The sequence below is a fragment of the Apus apus genome, chromosome 3 (assembly GCF_020740795.1).
Source record: "Apus apus isolate bApuApu2 chromosome 3, bApuApu2.pri.cur, whole genome shotgun sequence".
In the NCBI taxonomy this organism is placed as follows: Eukaryota; Metazoa; Chordata; class Aves; order Apodiformes; family Apodidae; genus Apus; species Apus apus.
The window spans coordinates 115945619-115966886 of NC_067284.1; the positions used below are offsets into that span (position 1 = coordinate 115945619).

General features: G+C 41.0%; 1 protein-coding gene across 1 annotated transcript; it reads right to left on the reverse strand.

Annotated features, from left to right (window-relative positions):
- Positions 1-2256: 2256 nt before the first annotated feature.
- On the reverse strand, positions 2257-20178 carry DDX1 (DEAD-box helicase 1). The gene is made up of 26 exons (XM_051615964.1): positions 20117-20178; positions 18123-18174; positions 17117-17180; positions 16328-16357; positions 15991-16087; positions 14767-14814; positions 14540-14623; positions 13864-13947; positions 13438-13514; positions 12904-12976; positions 12727-12803; positions 11811-11925; positions 11427-11565; positions 10491-10551; positions 9289-9387; positions 8533-8622; positions 7773-7961; positions 6683-6734; positions 6110-6256; positions 5296-5387; positions 4712-4784; positions 4186-4258; positions 4015-4057; positions 3698-3793; positions 2857-2977; positions 2257-2575 (listed from the first exon to the last, which is right to left on the reverse strand). The coding sequence occupies exons 1-26, from the start codon at positions 20130-20132 to the stop codon at positions 2445-2447; spliced, it is 2223 nt and encodes a 740-aa protein (XP_051471924.1). The 5' UTR covers positions 20133-20178; the 3' UTR covers positions 2257-2444.
- Positions 20179-21268: the final 1090 nt, after the last annotated feature.

A 21268-nucleotide genomic window follows, 5' to 3' on the forward strand; every position in this document is an offset into this window, starting at 1 on the left:
CTCTGTATATACACACATCTGCATAAAGAGACACAATTAGGTGCTCAATTCCAGTAAGAAAAATACTTTTGCACATCACTGGGAATACTCCTCATGCCACAATGCACATCACCACCAACTCCTGAGGAATGCTGCTCTTACACACCTGTTGACTTCAGCTTCTAATGTGAAAACATCTCCATGTCTTGACTGTGGACACAAGCAAGTGGGTGCTTGGTTGAAGGCAGTGAAAGCTTTTATTGCAGCCATGCCTGTCCAGCACCAGGGGGGCTGTTGCTTAGTGCCACCAGCTGCCAAGGCACCTGCTTTCTGAAAGGAAAATTATAAAAGGCAGTGAACACCCAGGGACATTATGCCAGGGAAAACTGCCTGAACTTAACTTGGTATAATTCCATTTTGCTTTCCATTTATTTCTTTAAGGTTTTTTTTTTTTTAATAACCTTACTTGCTTTCTGAAGAAATGTGATGTTTTCCAGAAAATTCATATTTTTAGTGTTTTAAGACAGCAGCAACTGAAAGTGATATAAAAAACCCAGATCAGATCCTTCAAAAGAACAGCAAGTAGTTTATGTGCCATCTCATCTAACACATCTCCTAGAGGTCACTCATCAGGGCAGTGGGGATTTTCCATTATTTAGCACAAGATCCAGTTAAGTTCTTGACAGCTCAGCCAATCTTTAAAGTTCCTTACCCAGAAACTCTTTCCCCCTGGTGCCTCATGCTGCAGTTTGGAGGCACATCAGCAAAAACCTTCTGAAAGCAAGTGTCCATCAGGCAATGTAGTGTTGCCAGCTCCTACACCAAGGAAACACGCATTTTAAGTATTGGAATGTCTAAGTTTATATGCCTAAGGCAACTTTCATTTTTAGGACTAGATATCTGCTCTTGTAGTTGAAATTTGTAATCATTCCCCAAAGCTTGGATACCCAACAGTTAATCCATCAGCACTTTGAACTGGTAGCAGATTCAGGACAAATATTGCACTCCAACAAAGATCAGTGCTGGTATAATTTTAATTCCATGTACCCACCATTTCCCTCCTGATGTAAAAGTGATCCCAAATTAAATATCTATCTCCACTTTAAACTAGATGGAACTTGTTTCCACTCTCAGCTTCAACTTGCAAACACACATGAGCAGTTTTCAGCTGGCTCTAGAAATATTTTAGGCACTGCAATAAGTTAATTTTGATTGATTTATGGATTTCATGACTGTTGTCTGACAAGTGAAGACCAGTACAGGAAATGCTAAATTTTTCTTCCCAAGTTCTAATGATAAGCGTCCTGTGTGTCCTCCCCATCCCATGCTCCCAAGGTTTAAGGTATGTAGAAGGTATGAAAGGATTCTACAATGACCTATTTCAGCTCAGATAACACCACAAAGTCATAGTACCCTTAATACTTACCTTTGTTGAACTTCATGAGAAATCTGTGTCTTTTGTTCTAACAGTGAGGACCGGCAGTTTCATCTGGTTTTCACCATTTTCTGCAAGGTGACGGGATGTTCTGTGACCAGAAGTCTTAATGAGGAAGGCAAAATGGTACTTTCATTCTGGGTTGTCAGGCATTCCAAGTTTGGTATTTTAGGTGACTAGTTGCAGGCACAGTGACTGAAATGTCTAAGAATCAACAGAGGAGTCAGAAAAGAGAGATAAAGAGAGGAAAAAGGCAGCTAAAAAGAAGGAATTCAAGTCAGGAGCAGGAACTTCATCTGAACACATTCAACCTGCCTGAAGGCAGCAGAAAGGCACTAAACACTTCAGCCCATCCTGCTGCATGAAGCTTTGCCTGAAAATTAACAAGCTGCTTTGATACCAGCGTGTTACTTCCCTACTAACTCCAGAGGATTGTAGGATCCTGTGTACAAAAATAAATTTTGGAGAGTCAAGACACATTAACATTGAGCAGTCCAGTGTCACAGAACTGAAACACAATTACCAGCTCAGATTCAGGGGTTTAGGAAAACCAAGAGCTTCAAACACAAGTGTCAGGAAGGTTTTTTTTTTTTCTCCTTCAGTATCTTGCATACAAACAGCTGGCTGAGTATGGATGCATCTTTAAAAAGCCCAGCATGAAAAACTGCAGCACACAGCTGGTTCAGTAATTTTAACATATATTCTGCAAGGAAAGAATTAAACTCTCCTTCTTCTAGATCTGCTTAACTATATTTGTATTGTGAATAAATCAAAACACTCTGTAAAGAATAATCCTGCAAACTAACCCTCAAGGTAATGCAAAAGAAGAGCCAAGGAAACCATTTCATCTTTGACTTTTTTATTTTATCAAGACAACAGCTCACACAGTTAGTGCTGAACACACTGTTCATCACGCAAGAAGTGTATGAATGTTAATCCTCTTCTAACTACTGCTATTCAGAGATGGGATTCTTGTATTTGCAGGGCAGGGCATTTATTAACTCAAGCCTTGCCTCCGAGTGTGGCACAATCAGAATGTTCTGAACAGCTGGTTAGGGAGATAGCCAAGATGCAGGAAAGATGTCTGAGCCTCCTTTTCAAGGGCAGCCAATTCTTGTACTGTAGGTGCCAGAATATCCACGTGGCCTTTATACAGTCCACCTGCCAAGAAAGACCCAATCTAAGTGATGTGCTCAATGCCACCTTTCAACACCGCTGAGAATGCTCAACCCCAGTCTTTCAGAAAGTTACTTTGTTGACTTGTTAAAAACCACCCCCAGGAACAGAACAAAAGCACAAGCACAACACTTGGGTCACTTGCAACCCACAGACTGCACCTGACAAATGCAGCAGACAGCAAAGAAGGAGCAGGGTTTTAAATCTATCACCCTGCAGTTACAGAGCAGACAAGCAATGCAAGGCAAGAGCAGCTCAGTGCTTACCACCCAGAGCTCTTTTCTGCCCATATGTAACTTTCCCATCAAAATCATCTACAGGTACTTTTATGTCTGGTTCAATTTGGGCAATAGTGCAGTTTAAGTGTTCTTCGATCTCCCCCAGCAACTGAAAAACAAAAAGACAAGTCTCACAGTGCTCCCCTGCTCTGAGGCTTCAGTCAGACTCATGTTCTGAACAGCCCCACTCAGGTGCTTCCACAGCACTGTGCACAGAGCACACCTGTGCCACAGATACCAAAGACCAACATGTCATTTACACAGTTCATTTCCCATCTCAGAATGTTTTCCCCCTATCTAGAGATCTTCATTTTACATACTACCCTCCTTCTGTGAGTGGAGCTGCTTCATTATAAAGAGCTTATTTTCCACAGATGATCTAGCACTCACCCTTCTTCAACGTGGACAGAAGGGAAGCCCTGGGAATTTAACAAGCACTCCTACTTGGTAAACAAATCCCAGTAAACACTACTGAAGTGACACATTATTTCCAGGTTAGAAGAACAATAGTTTTAAATTACTGACCATCTAAACAAAAATGTCTAACTAACATTCTGTAACTCTTAACAGCATTTGATTAGGACTACTGAGAAGCTGAAAGCAAGACTCCAACAGAAGGGGCTGGGAGTATTAAAATTAGCTTTATAATTAGAGAAATAACTTATATAAAGCAAAACTTGCAAAAGTTCACTGCTTTCTTCAAATGATTTCCAAGGTTGTAAATACACCAAGTGTACACCTTTGTATTTCAACCACACAGCTAGAACAAGAACTCTAACCCACAGTTGTTCAGAAGAATGAGAACACTGTGCTTAAGCAAAGTGTTTACCTGCATCTCATTGTACCAGATGGTACAACCTCCTTCTTCCTTCAGCCTAGTATTGTAACACCCTTTTCCACGACTACTGCATACATGGTACCAAACCTACAAGGAAAGGAAAACAACTTCTGAACCTGGTGAAATACAGTTCAGTATATTAATTTTGGTTAATTATAACACGAACAAGAATCCAAATATGTAAATGCCCTTTCAATTAAGCAAGACTAAGCAAGCAGGTTTCCAATACAGGATACTGAAGTCAGCCAACAGCTGTGGTTATAACTTCAGCAACTCATCTCTGTTCAGTTTTGCTCTGGAGTAGTTACCTTTTCTTTCTCTTTGGCCACAAGAGAGATTGCCAAACCCATCCTGAAATATTAGGGGAGAAGAGAAAGAGACAAAGTGTATTTCAGTAACTGTTGGCAATTTACGAAACAACAACAACAACAAAAATCATCAAGAAAACATGGAGCTACTCTGAACCCCCCCACACATACCTCTCAGCTCTGCCTACTCTCCCAATCCGATGAACATAGTTCTGTTTTTCATCAGGGAGTGTGACATTGATAACTGGGTAAGATACAAACAACAGAGGTTTTATTTTTTTTTTTAAATAAATGAGCTAAGTCACATACCTGACACCCAAATTAACTATGATATTGATATCACAATCCTTCTCCTTAGCCCATGCACATACTTTATGCTCTATTACAGCAGTTACAGGTGTCATTACCTGCAGCACTCACACTTAAGACTTCCACTATAAATCTGCTTTCTCCATGATTACTGTTTAACAAGAGTGGGAAAATAAATGAAGAATCCCCATCCATGCTGAAAACCATCAGGTGTTGGAGAAGGTGTGGTGAGCAAGCAAATTAAAAGCTGCCTAGTTCAAGCCTTCAGCATCTACAACTTTTTAGAATAAAGCTGTAAAACAGACACCTCTTTTAACTATTTGACAGTACTGCAAATGCCTTGAAGTTGTATGCAACTCAACAGCTCAGGATGGAAGTTCTGTCTTACCATAAGGAACCCCATGGATATCAATCCCTCTGGCAGCCACATCTGTGCAGATCAGGAAGCGGACGTCTCCTCGCTACCAAAACAGGGTTGGGAAGAAGGTTTGTGCCAGATACACCCAACAGAAACAAATGCAGTGCAACACTTGTCCTTCACATGGACTTCAAGTTGAGGAACACTTCCAATAAAGCTCTTCAACATCAACAGCTTTGTCAGTTTACAATCCTTATTTCTTTTCCCAACAGCACGAGGCAATTATAAAACACTAAACGGCTTAATCAAAATCAAACTCTCTAATATTTAAATACTTTTTAATATTTAAGAAGCAGAGACTTTAAAAACAATGTAATCTGTTACAGACCTTAGATTCAGGTTTTATTTAAAAGTAAGTCCACCTATCCTCTCAAAGAAGACTCAAAAGATCCTGTTAACTGACACCTGCTGAAATGGTGCCTCACAGAATTTTAGGAAGTGGGTCACAGAGCATTTCAATGCAATTTAATTTAAATGGAGAACTAACAGCACATGACATACGATTTCAGGTATCAGGAAGTGAGGGAAAAGCCTTCAAGAATCTGCTGCATCACCTTAAATCTTTCCAGGTTTTGCTTTCTTTCTTGAGGTTTTCTGTCACCATGGAGGCAGACACATGAGAACTGATGCCCCTTCCTATCAGGGCCTGGAAGAGAGGCTACGTATTAATAACATCACATTTAAGGTACATGAAAACACTATACAGAAATGGAACACAGCACATTTTATGGGCCAAAGTCTCAAGTCATGGGAATTTCACTTCATTTCTTACCAGTTAACATACACTTACAATTACTGATACAACCACTGTGGAAAAACAAGACACCAAATACCTTTCCTCTGCCCTCCCCAAAGGAGGTCTGTGCAGACATGTCTCTTCATTCCTTCCTAGTCTAAAGCTTCCCTTGTTCCTCCAAACGTGTCTTCACCTTTCTCCTCACACATCCCCTTTCAGTGTTTTCTCTAATGTCTCTCCCTCTTGTCCCCTTACGTGTGTACTTTTGTGCACACACATTTCTTCCTGTCTTTCTTGCCCCTAGCCATGATCACTTTTTCTTACACGATTTTCAGCAGAGGCACCACACTCTCTTCTCAGTGCTTCAAACTTTGGTGCCCAGTTGGTTGTTTCCAGCCATTTCAGAGCTGTCTAGAACAGGTACAGGGCAGTTTACTGCCTCCTCCCAGAAAGAGCACCCCTGCAGCTCCATGCTACCAAGCCCTGACTTAGGTCCAGTCACTGCAGCAAAAAACTGAAGTGCAATTTTATTTCTGTCTGACTATCAGTGACCTCATTCATACAATTTTGGCTTTGAAATAAACAGGAAAGTGAGTATAATAAGGTTTTTGTGAAAAAAAAAAAGATATTACCTCCACCCTGCTGGATGAAGTACTGCTCCATATTATCACAATCTATTTTAGTCCTGCAGAAAATAATGGCCTGGTCCATCTTGTGTTCTTTGATTGCACGAACGGTGTATTCTCCCTTTAGGATTTTAATAGCTTCAGACCACATTTCTAAGGAAAAATAAAGAAGTGGTTTCACTCAAATTGTTTAAAAAGCCTTTGAACAGCTTACATTTGAAATTTTCTCTAGCCTGCAGTAGACAGTTATGCTTTTATTAGCAGAGCAAGTGAGCTAGACCTTCAGTTTCTTCTTCTGCCATCATGCTCCAATGTAGTATCATACAGAAAGAACAGAACTACTCCAGGTTCCTGATACACACTGACAACTGCCAGTCTGCACAGCTGCAAAATATATATTCAAGTCTTTTTCTCTCCCCCCTCATTACAGAAACATTTCTCCTCACAGTGATAAAAATGTAGAAATACACATGTGGAGGAATGTGACTCAAGGCCAATTCCCACTACACTGCAGCTCCACTTCATAACATAACCAAAGGACTCTTTCACAAGCTGTTACTGAACTGGGGGGCTGGTTACCTGGAGTGTTAGCACCAGGACGGGTGTTGTCTTTTGCATGTACTTCATCAGTCTAGGAAAAACACAAAGAACCCCAAGTCATTAGCTCAGCCTTCACAGAGGGAACACTTAACTCCATTAACTTACAATAAGTGTGAAATTAAATACTCTTTAAAAGCACCCTTAGCATTCTGCTCTCTCGCCAGACAAGCTCATCTAGCTTTATTTAACAAGAAGTCTTGAGTGTAAGCACAGAAAACTTAAAAGGAGAATAAAATTATTTATGTAAACACTGGATAGAAACCACTTTTGAACAAAGTGCTTAGAAAACCAACAAAATGGCAAATCTGAAAACAATGTACTATAAATGTGGATAAATCATACAAACACAGTTGCTCTTTAACTATTTCCCCTTGCTAGGCTGGATCAGACACCAGCCTAAAACCAAAGAGAAGCAGAGACTTAACGAAAAAGCTCTAAAAAGACCTAACAAAGGGAGAGGCTAAAAAAACCCCCTACTGATTGTAGGTTACTGATTTTTTAATTATTTTTTTTTGAGTCGCTGAGAATGAAACAGTCCCAAGTTACTCAGAACACAAAACCTAAAGACTTCAAGAACATCAACCACCACCTTTTCTCACGAATAGGTGTCAGGTTAATGTAGAATTTCAACTAGAGTCTCAAATGTAGTCTGAGATGAAATCCATCCCTCTGAAAATTGCTAGTTTCACATAGGTTAGAGACAAAACTACTTGACAGACTCATCTATGCTAGGAGGTCTACCTCCTACTGACCAATCAGACAGGTACTCACTACAGCTAAGCCACAGACCATGAGCTATGAAAGGAGTGAAAAAGCAGTGCAGTGCCATTATTCTCCAGTACAAATCAGAATGTACAAATCAGAATGTTCACGTTTGCAAGAATGAGCTGTTCAGAAACAGTGTTACCACATCACCAGCTCCATGCTGCTGACTGCCATGGAACAAACCTTTCCAGATACACTTGGCTGCATCAACAGTCAATGATCCTACAACATTAGGTCTCAATTCTGAATGCTAAAGAAGTAAGCATGGGAAAATCATCTCAATTTTCACTTATAGACCACTTACTCTGATATGATTCTTGCCAAGCCTTTCCCAGAGTTTGTCAGCTTTTGGGTTTACAGGCACAACCACATGGTGTACAGTTTCAGGGACAGAATCTTCTCCTTTCAAATCAACCCAAGTGGGAAAATGCATGATCTTTTCAGATAGCTTTTTCACATCAAAAGAATGCAGTGTTGCAGAGCATACAATCACCTGAGAAGAAAAAAAAGCCATGTGGATACCACTGGAGATCAAATTCTCTCAGCAAAAATGGTCAGAGTAGAACTGGAAGTATGGTATGTAGCTGAACAGTGTAATGCAGCACACAGTCCTTGACTGGCTTCACTCAGCACAGGAACCACCCACCTGACAAGAGTCAAACACAATATAAGTTACTTAACTATTCTCTTACAAAAATCCAATCACTTTAAAAGAAGAAAGCAGAATTACTGGGAGCTGATGAATCAAGATTATTACAACATTAGAAATCATAATGCACGTAGTAACTTCTTTTTCAGACGTGTTTATATCTAACTAAATACTGCTGAACACTGCGCTTCAAGATCTAGGGTCCTAAAAATACATGTTGATAGCAATTACTGAACCCAACCACTACATGTTAAGTTTTGGACAAGAGGTGTAACAAACTCTACTTCAAAGAAGCAGGCTCCATGCCATGTAACAGACAACAACTGAAAGAAGCGCACACCACACAACAACCAAAACCCAAAGAAACCCAAACCAACACAAAAAAACAAACCAAAGCCACTAATGAATGGGATACCTGAAGTCTCTTTCCATCTGAAGTTATCTGAGGAATCTGACTGTGGATCCTGTTTATGAAATCTGAATAACCTTGGAGAAGAAGGCCATCCTACATGGGATTGAAATAAAACAAAGCTGCAATACTTATTTCTCAGTCTATACACTTCAGTTAATTAAGCAATACACTTGTAGTCTCAGAAGTTCTCCCTTTTAGCTAGTCAAAGCCTAGTATTATTACTAAGGAGGAAAAAAAGAGTAAAAATGTGGAGTATTTACAAGTACAGTTGCTGTGCTTCCCAAGAAATTGAACATTTGTCTCAGCTGTTTCTCCTAGCTAATACTCCATAGCATTTCAGCTTTGTGGATGTTCAGTTGTACTATAATGCATCAGAGAGAGGGACTCATTTCACAGCATCTTGCCTACAACTTTCATTGCCTCAAAGACCTGCTGGGTAATAAGAAATGCTTATCCTGTCTTTGACATTTCAAGTTCCCTCTACAGAGGCAGGGGAGTCTGTCCCTGCCTTGTGAACAAAGCCTGAAGTGCATTTCTCTGTGAGAAAAAAAGTACATAGCTTTATCAGAGAAGACTACAAGGGAAAAACAATGCAGGTTACTATGGCTACAAAAAACAAGGTGAAGAACCTGGAATAGCCTACAGGTTGTTCCACTGAAATACCAAATGCTACAGAACAATGATGTTTCACCAACTCTTTTAGGAAATGCCATATTGCATTTCAAACAGAACTTCAGTATCATTTAGTTCTCTACGTACAGCTTCATCCAGAACCAGGAATCTAACTTGAGATAAATTCAGCTTTCCTGTTGAGACCAGGTCATCCAGCCTTCCAGGAGTTCCAACGACAATATCCACCTATGAAATACATCAGAGTATGAACTGGTGTCATAAGTAACTAGGCACTACCAGCTTTGTCTAAATTTAAGATTATGAGACTGTTCTCAGTATGATGCTCTATTTTCTATTCATTATAACTTCATAGCAACCTACAGCAATTTGGGTTGGAGGCGATCTGGTCTCCACTCCCACCATCATATGCAAATCAAAGACAATTTTCAAGCTGCTACTGCCCAGTAAAATTTTCAGTACCTTCAAGGAGAGAGATCTCACCACCCCTCTGGGAAACCTGCATTTCAGTTTTACAGCCATTTCATCAGCAAAACCTGCTTTAGTTGTGAAGCCTGCCCTTGTTTTGGGAAGTGCTGTGCCCCTTCTCCCACCACCCCAAGCTGTGTAACCGCTATCTGAAGCCAACAGATTTGTTCTTAAATGGTGGATACAATGAATTGAACTTTTCTCACTGTGGAAACATACATATCAAGTCTATTAGCTACAGAAATGACTACACATTTTGACAGATTCACTGTTGGGAATTTAGCATTCACATGAAAGCCTGGCAATCTTTCAGGTCAAACCTGCTTAGGAGAAAATTTGTATTTTGGCAGCTGGAATCACTGAAAACACTATCAATAGTGATGTTGTCTCACTTCAAAATCAAGTCTTAAAAAAACAGAAGACTATGCTATCCCTGAAGTTTGACTGGATTGACTGTACATCCCATGCTGCTGAAGCTAGAGCTTCCTGTGCAGGACTTGGTCTGTGGTGTAGGTTGACCCTGATAAATGCAGACCAGTTTTATACACATAAAGGTGAGGCAGAAATTAATAAGAAAAATCTCTGCCTTCTTAGTTAAGGACAAATGGCAAAAATGACACCTCTGTTTTAAAATCTTCAGAAGCACTAGGGCTTCAATAGAATTTGACCAAGGGCTACAAGCATTTATACTGACAATTGCCACGGAAGTAAAGCAACCAATACTAGAGCAGTGCAAGATGCACGAGCTATCAACTGCATTATTTTTCAGCAGGTTTACAGGATTTAGAAGCAGCACCATTACCACTCTCTAGCTACATCATCAATTATTCAGAACCCAAACTAAGGACAAAACCACAACTTACTCCTTGTTCCAGTACAGAAAGTTGATCTCTTGCAGCAACCCCACCAATAATCAACAGTTCCCTAAAATTATAACAACATATTTTAACATTTGCATATTTATTGTGTGTAGAACATATATTAAACATCAAGCTGAAGACTGATTATTTTATTAGTATTTAACAATGAACAACTCTGAATAGTAATTTTAAGAATAGGAAATAATGTAAAAATGCATCCCTTCCTATGTAGTGTATTGTGTTTTAATCCAAGAAGTGCTTTGTTACCAAACTGCATTTTGATTACCTTAGCACCTGATGTATTAAACATTAACAGCTTAACCAATATAATCTTAAATAAGAATGTCTTCCTTCAAAATACCAGACATAAGTTAGTTTAATAAGTTTCTGTATTCTTGAAAGCTAGAAATGCAAATACCAGTGACTAACTGAATCTTGCATCGTATCTTGCAGTTCTGCATTGCTACTCTCCTGCAAGTCCAGTACAAGCACCCGTGTAAACTGGCTGCAGCTTAGAATATGGAGACACTCATTCAAGTTTTAAGAGCACAGACAAAAGAGAAACAACTTCAGACAAAAGCAGCTTGCAGACAATTTTTCAGAACTGCCTGCCCATGCTAATCACTGCAACATCTGCCCCGTGGGCACACTCATGTAATTAGAGCAGACCTTGTACAGAACTATTGGTTGGAGATGAAATACAAACAAGATGAGGGCAGGAGGAGGTGAGGGGCAAGGGCAGATGCTCAGAAAAGAAAGGCAGTAAACAAATGTGCTTTGCTTCATTAAAAACATTTGAGTATCATAAACCCTTGATAATCTCAAGAAAAAAAACCCACATAGATTTGTCTAGTCAAAAAGATGTAGGCCATAGATGAAGTCATGAAGTCATGTCCATTCATAAAACTGTAAATACAATTAAAACAGATAAAGTGTTACCTTAATTTGGGATTATCAACATATTTTTTGAACTGCTTCACGTTGTTCAGAGTTTGTTCTGCCAGCTCTCTTGATGGTTCTACAATCAATGCTTTTGGAGCATTTGGCAGGTTCTGTGTTTGAACCACTTGTGCATTTCCTAAATGAAAACATATGCCATTAAAATAAACTACCTTCTTATTCTGGAATTCCTTACTGGAAAAAAAAGGATTTCTAAATTCAAAATATTAGACTATTTGTCATTTAAGACAGAGTAAAAGGCACTAATATTTCTACCAGTAAGATCATTGTAAGACCTTGCACAAGACAGTAATGAAGCAATTAAAGATGTTCTGTAACACTATTTGAATGTAGAACTAAGAGAAGTTAACAAAGCAAACCTACCTGAGTGCTGTGATTTTACCACACTACCATCAGGAGCCTTGCAAAGACCAATATAGCCATCTTTTGGGGGAAACTTGAAATCTTCTTCACCAAAATTGAATTTTAGTTCAGCATTCTAGGTTTCAACAAATTTGTGTCAGAGATAGATTCAGAAGACCTTGTAAAATGTGACAACTCTGTAACTGATTGCCCCATGAGAAACCAGTTAGCCTAGGAGAAGGGGCTGTTTACTCCCATTTTAGTAATTTCCCTTCCCCAAGTCATCTAAAACCTACAACATTTTTGGCATGGTTCTAACTCTTAAAACTATTTTTTTCTACATCAAAATATTCCCACATTTACAGATACATAGAAACCTTATTTGAACTTCTGTGTTCCACTCATTTTCAATGCCAAACCATCACTTAAAAAAAAAAACACAACAAACCACATTTCTTTTGGACTCAGATTTCTATGACTGCCAAAACATTTTGCTAAAACCTTAATTCATTAAGAGATCATCCCAGAAAGACTAACTCCAGAAAGATATAATACTTCACTACTGCAATGTCAAAGCAGAGAATGAACAAAATGGGAAATTTGGCATGTTCAAGTTATTTGCTTGTATCTGATGTATCATAGTACCTTGAAGCACTGGTAGTAGGAAAGAGTTAACCATGCTGTTCTACCCTTCTATTCAAATTTAAGTAGTTCAATTTGAATTTAAACATTGGATATTTAACTGGAATGGTATTGGTCAAAGGTAACAGTGTGGTGGCCACTCCAGTAGTGAAATACTCTTAGATCAAAGGCAACAGAGAGGTACAAGCACAACTGTACTAATTGTAGGTCACTATGTAAATTCTAGATAAGGAGCTAATTACTAAAACTAGAACAATATGCATGACCTTACACATCTGTGATATTCTTAAGTTACCTTCAGTACACAAGCTGCAAAAAGTGCTTGGTTCCTTATGTGTGGTGGGATTTCAAAGGCCAGGCCAAGGTCCTTCCCTGAAAGCAGGGTTAGTTCAGTCAGACTCCATGTGCATGTGCTTTCCTCTCCCTGCCCCTCCCCAGCACAAATTCCAAGAAGAAAGTGAATAAAACTTACCATTTTTGGAAAACTTTATTTGTCCTTTATCTATGTCTAGATAGCACCCAATGGTATCATGCATAGTGAATTCCTGTAACAGAAAGAAGTTTGCAAAGCTAAGTTTCTGCTCCTCACTAAATGCTCATGGGAGAGAAGCAAGTTCAAATTATTGAAGTAATACCCCTGTAAATACTTTGTATATTTTTATTTTATTACTAATCTTCACTAAACTGCCCAATTTATCTTAGACATTTAAACATGTATTGCTGTTTTGAAATTATTTTAAAACCAAATGCTTTCTGGGCTCCAGGAAAGCTGGGGAGGGGCTGATACAGGGGCTTGAAGTGAGAGGACAAGGGGGAATGGATTAAAACTGGAGGAGGGGAGATTTAGGTGAGACATGAACAGGAAATTTTATCCAAAAATGCTTCAGTGTTTCATGGTACCTTTGCTCAGTGACCTTCCCTTGAAAGTTAGCACTATTACAAGAGTTGATTGTTAGAGCACAGAATGAACCAAAACTTCTAATACTGTTTGTACCAATAAGCTTACCTCACCATAGCTGTCAAATTGCTTGTTGTGAGACTTCTTACCAGTGCCACCAAAGCCAAAGCCAAATTTATCAGTGCCTGAAGACAAGACAAAGTGCAGCTTTTTATCTTTTGGTGGACAGGTTATGTTTTTAGCTCTTGGTATCCATAACTGTATTTTTTATCACTACATTTGTTGATTTTACTAGTCTTCAATTATCTTCATTAAAATATTGAATTGAAAGGGAAAAAGTCAAGAGACAAAAACCACTGCTTTCACCTAAGCAGATTTCCTCTCACAGGAAGAGCAACATCTGCACAAGAAGTTTTAAGCTTCCTGATACTGCTTTTCTTCCCAAGGAGCCCATTCTCTGCAAGCCTAGGACTCCAGCTATTCCATGTGAACGTAACAACTGTCTACGGGATTCTTCCTTTGAAGGAAACTCACCCAAATCTAGTGAAGCCTGCATAGTTGACCAACCAACTCTGCACAAGCCTTGGTCGTGACAGGAAACTTCATAGTAGTACTTCCCTTTAAAAGAGAAAGAAAGGATGTAAAACATCACCTAAATTTCAAAGGTGGTTCAGTCTGGCTGCTTCCAAGACCATGCAAGTCTGACATTTTCACCCCTGCTGAAAGCACCATAAAATCCCCTGTTGTGTCAGTGTGAAAAGGACCTGTAGGTACTTTTGTGTGTAATGAAGAAAGAGATGATCAGAGAACAGCAGGCAAAAGACAGACAAGCTGAGAGACAGACTGTGAAAGGCACCAAAGGAGTGATAAGCTACAGACTCCAGTGGTTCTAACGAATCCACACTGACAACACTGCATGAGTAGCTATTTCCTATCAATAACACTTCAATAAAATGTGTTTTAATGAGTATTAGTTAGGATCCTGTCTCCTGACTAAATCCCCTTTCAGGAAAAAGGTAATTCACCACAAAGAAGAGCAAAAGGAGGTATTTGTCCTTCCTAAGCTTTTGGCTGGCAGCAAACTGCACAATGGCACCTTTGCTCAGATGGTTCAGTTTGCTGGTGTAGGTGGTTGCATGTACATGTGTGACAAGCAAGTGCCCCAGCTGGAACTTCTGCCAGTCTCCAAAATCCATCGTTTTATACGTACCTTTAGTCACACCTCTAGTTGCTCTGCATCCATGCCATTCCTTTACCTCTCTGCTCTGACAACACAAACCATCTGATCCAATTGCTGAAAATTACAAGACAATCTTAGTTAAGGACATTGCCTAAGTGCTTTTAAATAAATGTGTATGCATACTTTCTTCTAGTTTATTTTTTTCACCAGGTGAACATTTTCAAAAGAACATGTAAAATAGCACTAGGACAACTCACCAAAAGCTGTTCCTCTATCGTATGGGTTCATTTGCCATTTATTGAGCACTAGGTGTGAAAGACAGCAACAGAAAAAAGAATTAAACCAACAGGGTAAGCATGGAAAACTCAAATCAGAAGTTCACATTGGCCCTAGAGTGTTTGGCACAGCTTTCTGGGGAGACAGCTTTGTTCCAGTCCAATTTGTTGGAGGTCAAAATGAACACTTATAGCTTGAAGGAGGACACAGATTCATAATGCAAAGGTGCTACGTGAAATGTAGATTATTCCATTCAGGTGAGCGCAGATTAAGCTACCTCCTGAGTGTATTTACATTACATTCTTACAAGAAGGATCCCTTTTTTTTCAAGTTGACTGTGCTGTCACCACTGCAGCAGTAGTTACACCAGAGCTGCAAGATGAGAACTTCTGTAACACCTTCAGAGTGTTGTTGGTGCAGCTACTGTGATGTGGATAAATCTCAGCCTGTAAATACCACAGATTGGACATGGTCACTAGCTTTCAAGCTGCAAGTTGATTTAAATGGATGTATAATAGATTCTCAAATACTGTGAGGATGCTGTCATGGTTAGAAGCCATCCCAGATCAGTGGATTCTGGCCCTGTGCACTTCCTGCTCAGTTTAATGTTTACTAGTTCAAATCAAGATGTTGTTATTCAGCTTCCATTTCTAGCCAGGTGTCAAAAGGATTACAGTAACTTTATTCAGCACAGCAGGACTGAATGACACACTGCAGAGCTACCCAAGCCACACAAAATTCAGTTTCAGCCTATAACAGCTTTCAGCTCAAGCTCACTGAAAAGGTCCCAACAACTGTGTGTTCTCACTGCTGATGGTCTGGTCTATCCCTGCAACTGGAATATTTTTTTAACTCCTTTTTTTAAGCTGGACACTACTCCCACTTCACATCTTGCAAGGCACTGAACTAGTACACCTCTAAGAACACTGAAGAGTGTGGTGTGGACCAGCCAGCCTCAAGCTGAAGACAACAAGCACTACTAAGAGACTGCACTTAAATGCACCTCACTTCTTCCCATGACTTCCCAGTATATTTATATCCCCTTTTTTATAAAATCTGAAGTGATATGCCATTTACATTATCCCAAATAACGGAAAAATACTTAATCTAATGGCAAGTTAGGTTAACTTTACTTTGAGAGGTGATGGAATCAACATGAATTAACAGTGTTCCAAACATGAGAAGTGTGATGTTAAAAGCCTTACCTGCCCCACCCGTTTTAATAGTTGTTTTCCCTTTCTTGCCTTCCATCTGGTCCTTCAGTGTTTCATAAACAATCTGGATCACTGGAATGCTGAAAGCCTAAACCAGAAAGTTATCTTCACTTGACAATTTGTTCAGATATTTGCAGATACACAGTCAGCCTAGTTTTCAGGTGCAACATTCAGAAACCCTTTAAAACATGCCAACACAAACATTTGTAAAGACTATGAATATGACTGCTTAAACACATCCACAAACATACACATGCTCTCATTGTATGCACACACATCCCACCTCCCTCCACTTACAGACCTGCACTTTCTGCCAATTATTACTTACACCAGTTTTTCCACTCCCTGTTTCAGCAGCCTGGAGGAAGAAAAATATAAAAGTTTAACCTGCGTTGCAATTCACACTGTATGAATTGTTCCACAGTTCTATTTTAATAAACTATAAATTAAGTTTACTTTTACTTCTATATAATACAGAAAACATCAGAGAGTAATGTCATGGCTTCAAACAAATTAGATGCAAATACAAACAGGGAATAACTGCACAATATACTTCAAAAAATAAAAACCCAAAGCTTACAGAGTCCACTAGAAAAACTTTCTATGTCTGTCAGAATTCTGGAGGTGCTACAGAAGGTTACAGGAAGCATGACTTTGGTTATGGAATCAAGAACAGAAGGATGCACAAAAGACCTGATGAACAAGGCACCCTAATCTGGTATCTTCAAGGTTACTGGTAGTGAAGCACTGGGTCAGGCAGTACCAGTCCTGCCCCATGCAGATCTATGTCAGTGCTTATGACAAAAAGGAGAGCAGGTGAAATCAAACAGCTCTCATGCACACAGAATCACAGAATCATTTTGGTTGGAAAAGACCTTTAAGATCACTGAGTGCAGCTGCTGAGAGTGCCTGTCTAGCAACTAAAAAAAAGCCTAAAAAGAATTACTCCAATTTGCAAGAACAGCTGGAAACACACCAGGAACTCAAAGTGGTTCCCAGATGAAGAAGAAGAACAGAGACCTAGTCTAACTGTGGATCCTTCTGGAAAGAAGGGAATTGAATGCACAAAGGACAAAGACATAAGCTTCCTAGGAACAGAACCATCTTGTATACATACCATCAGTACATCACCACCTCCCAGGATCAGGGGGATAGATTCTGCTTGAATATCTGTAGGAAGACTACAGGAAGGAAAACATTAACACAAATCAACATCATCAGTAGAAAAAAAACACGTTTATGCTTATACGGGAACTCAAAGAAGCCACAGTCATTTGCAAGACAGAACAGCAGGTAAATGTTCTTCTTCCAGGCATGCAGCTAAGGAAGTGAAAAGGATTCCCTGTACAAGGAGAGCTTGGAAACAGAGATGTAACTTTAGAGGAAGTCACTAGTGGCCCACCTTATGAGAAGGCTACATCTCACATCACTGTGCTAAACTAAAAGAGAACAGGTCAATCATATATTCCCCGTTTTCCTTTCTTCAAGAGAGTTTCACATTTAAAGCCACTTGCACAGCCCTGATTTACAGTATTTGTCTGCAAAATGGAGAAGACTGTAAAGATAACTAAATACAATCAGCAATTCCAGACAACCACAGCTAATTAATACCAGCACATGAGAAAAGGACTACATGCACTAAGATTGTTCTGAATGACAATTCAAAACAAACTTTCAAGTGAAATATTTTAGCCAAATTACGAACTAAAACCAGGAAGAATCACTTTTGTAGAAGATGATCACACAAGCATCAGTCTGAAGAACACAAATTCCAACCACAATCTGGAAAACATTTACTACACCAGGGTCAAGTATGTGACGGTATTCCATCCAATAATCCCACAGTACATAATGAACAAACCATAAGCACAGAGGCTTTTATCACCAAATGGCACTGAAGTATAAGCACTCATGATTTGCTTGTCCAAGATTAAATGCTGCCACTACAGTCACCATTTGTGTTCTTCATTCACACTGAAAAGAAGTGCATGAAACGCAATGACAATCAAAGGAAAACATATCTGCTCTCCTCTGATGTGACAGCAGAGGTATTTTAAGAACCGTGTCATGTGTTGCTGAAGAACAAAGCAGATTCTGCCAGGCCCAGACACATTCCTACTTACAGCCAGTCCATCTCCTCCACTGCTTGAGCTATCTCAGGCATAACACCCATTTCTGCAAGACATGAAAAATAAAACAAGCAGTTATTTACCTCAAGACAGCCCAAAAGACTTGAAAGGGACAACACTTCTGACTACAGGCAGCAACAAAGTAGCACTATTCGAGGTGAGAGGCCACACAGCCTCCCCTACAAAGCTCAAGGGACAGATAAGAGGTATCCTCCCTTCCCCACACTGGGCTTTGACAGTTGTCCCCACTTAAAACAGAGCACATCAGACACAGAGGCTGACACAAAAAAGCAAACACACTGAGAACTGAGTCACGTGTCAAGGATAAGGCACTTGGCACGTTTAAGGAAACTGCTTGTTTAAAAAAACAGGGAAGACTGCTCATCACAAATATCCTGACAGAATCCACAGCTGAGACACAGTTTTCTAAAAAAGAAAAAAAACCTGCATCATATAAGGACTCCAGTTTGAGATGGCTACATTTCTTTTCACCACATCTTGCCTTACACACTTCCAACAGGTCTATGAACAAGACAGGGCTTTTATTTTCATTGAGCAACTAATCGCATCACATCCATCTTCAAAAGGGTCTTTCATTAGACTCCCTTCTGGCAAACTCACACCAAGGCTTGGTGGCTGTACCTCAAACACAAACTAAATATGAAGCCACACACTAACATTTGTATGGTGATAAGCAAAATCTATTTAAATAAAAAAATAAAAACCAAATGCAAAACCTGCAGCTATTCAACAAGGACAAGGGGAAAACAAATCTGAACCAACACAAACAATATTATTATACCACCAAAATAACAGCTTAGCTGCTGGTTATGTTTCAGGTGCACAGGCTTATTCCAAATCAATTTGTTTAAAATAGAAATATGCATCTTTCTAAAGAGAATTTCTACACTGTCACACGCTGGGTCCCACATACACCATGCAGATGTACACACACACAGAGCTGGGCTGGCATATATGGATGGATGCAGCCAAAATTTTGCTATAATATAAGCACTGTAAGAAACACATTTTATTCATAACATGATTTCAGAAAGCATTCATCTTTTCAAGCATTACCCAGTTATTCCTACAAAATCAGACAGCTGATAAGTAAAAGGCTTTTTCCATAACAATAAACATAGATATTGATTGCCATTCATACACACATTCCTACAACATTTTTTTTCACTTTTCATGTACTTCCAGTTCACACAATTTAAATGAACAAACAGTGCAAGAGTTTAATCCACGACACGATGCCATTTTCAGCAACTACAACTGCTGTCTTGTATATCAATCTCATCTCTACATGTACAGAAAACATTTTGGCATTTTCCCTCATGATTAGATGTAAGAAATTAGTTAAAAGGAAAAAAAGATGCGTAACTCCACATACTGTAAAACTGGACAATGCCCTGATGTTGGCTGACTGCCTGTAAGCCTTCCTATATGTAGGGGGGGGAGGCAAACAGTGATGCTTCCTCCTTTAGATTACAGTTTACCCCCATATTTCAAACCGTATCACAGAACCGAACTACTCCTACTAAAAAAAAACTGGCTATTATCCACTGCAATCCACAGAAGAGCTACGAGGACGCCTCCTGCCAAGGAAACCAGCCAGCCCGAGGAACAACCCTGACTTTTAAGCAGCCCGCCGGACGCAGACACACCACGTAAGCGCTCGACCCAGCCAACCCGTCTTGAAAACCGCTCCTGAAGGCCGACGAAAAGCCTGGGGAGCCGGGAAGAGCACGAACATCCCCGCAGGCCTCCCCACCCGACGCCAGCTCCGCGGGCTCGCACCCGGGGCAGGCCCGGGGAAGCTGCGGGCAGGCCTGCCCGCCGCTGGGAGCGCGGGGGAGGCCGCCACCCCCGGAGGCCAGAGGCTCCCCCGGAGGCCAGAGGCTCCCCCAGAAGGGAGAGGCTTCCCCGGGGCCGCGCTACCGGCTGAGGCAGCCGAGCCCCCCGCCCGCCCCAGCACCCGCTACCTGAGAACGCCGCCATCTTGGCGCCCCCGCCCGGCAGCGCGGCCCGCCCCGCGCATGCGCGCCACCTCACCGTGCTCAGGCGTGTCCCTCCGCGCTGCGCCTGCGCAGAGAGGCCCGGGCCGCGCGGGGGGTGCGGGGCTGCCCCGGGCAGCCCGGCCTGGGAAGAAACCGCTCCTGGCAACCTGTGCGGGGCTGCCCTGCTGCGCCTTCAGGCCTGCCCTCCTGTCCTGCCCTCCTGTCCTGCTGCAGGCGGCTGTAGAGAGGGCAGAGCGTCTCCCTGAGGAGGGAAGGCTGAGGGAGCTGGGTCTCCTGAGCTCGGAGGAGGCTGAGGGGCAACCTCATCCATGGTTACAAACATGTTCAGGGCAGTGTCAGGAGGGCAGAGCCAGGCTTTGTTCAGTGATGTCCAGTGATAGGACAAGGGGCAGTGGGTGCAAACTGGAACACAGGAGGTTCCACGTAAACATCAGACAAAACTTCTTTACTGTGAGAGTGGCAGAGCCCTGGGACAGGCTGCCCAGAGAGGCTGTGGAGTCTCCTTGGCTGGAGACATTCCAACCCCCCTGGACACGTTCCTGTGTGATGTGCTCTGGGTGACCCTGCTCTGGCAGGGGGGTTGGGCTGGAGGGTCTTTCCAGGTCCCTTCCAACCCCTGAGATCCTGTGACGAGGTCTCCCCTCAGCCTCCTTTTCTCCCAGATGAACACCCCTCACCCGCTCCTCATAAATCATATGCCCCACACAACCCTTCATCAGCCTTGCTCCCCTTCTTTAGGACACGTGGTCAGCTCCCCAGAGCAGACGGCCCAGTTTACACCCCCGGGTAACCCATGTTTTGTGACAAATGACTCGTTCCCAAGTGGGATCTTTATTCAAATTAGTGATTTATTAAGCGAAGGGGAGCAAGCAAACAGCGCTGGGCGCGCCGGGAGTCTGCGCTCCACCCAGACGTGCGCCAGACATTTTCATCTCTCAGTTTTTATCCTTTTTGATATACATATGCATTACTATTTCGAGAGAAGGGTCAGCCTATGTTAATTATTTCCAAGAGTCTGTTTTATACTCTTCTCATTGTTTTACAACAAAGCCGGTCTATGCTAAAAAATAACTTTTAAGATGTTTGCCCCATGTCTGCTACACAATACAAAAATCT

Excerpts from the sequence above, each read along its gene's own strand:
- DDX1 (XM_051615964.1), bottom strand. Across the intron at positions 12,977-13,437 it reads AATTTGACAGCTATGGTGAG|GAATTCACTATGCATGATAC; the intron begins GTAAGCTTATTG and ends TTTCTGTTACAG. Across the intron at positions 4,259-4,711 it reads TATCCATGGGGTTCCTTATG|TTATCAATGTCACACTCCCT; the intron begins GTAAGACAGAAC and ends TATCTTACCCAG.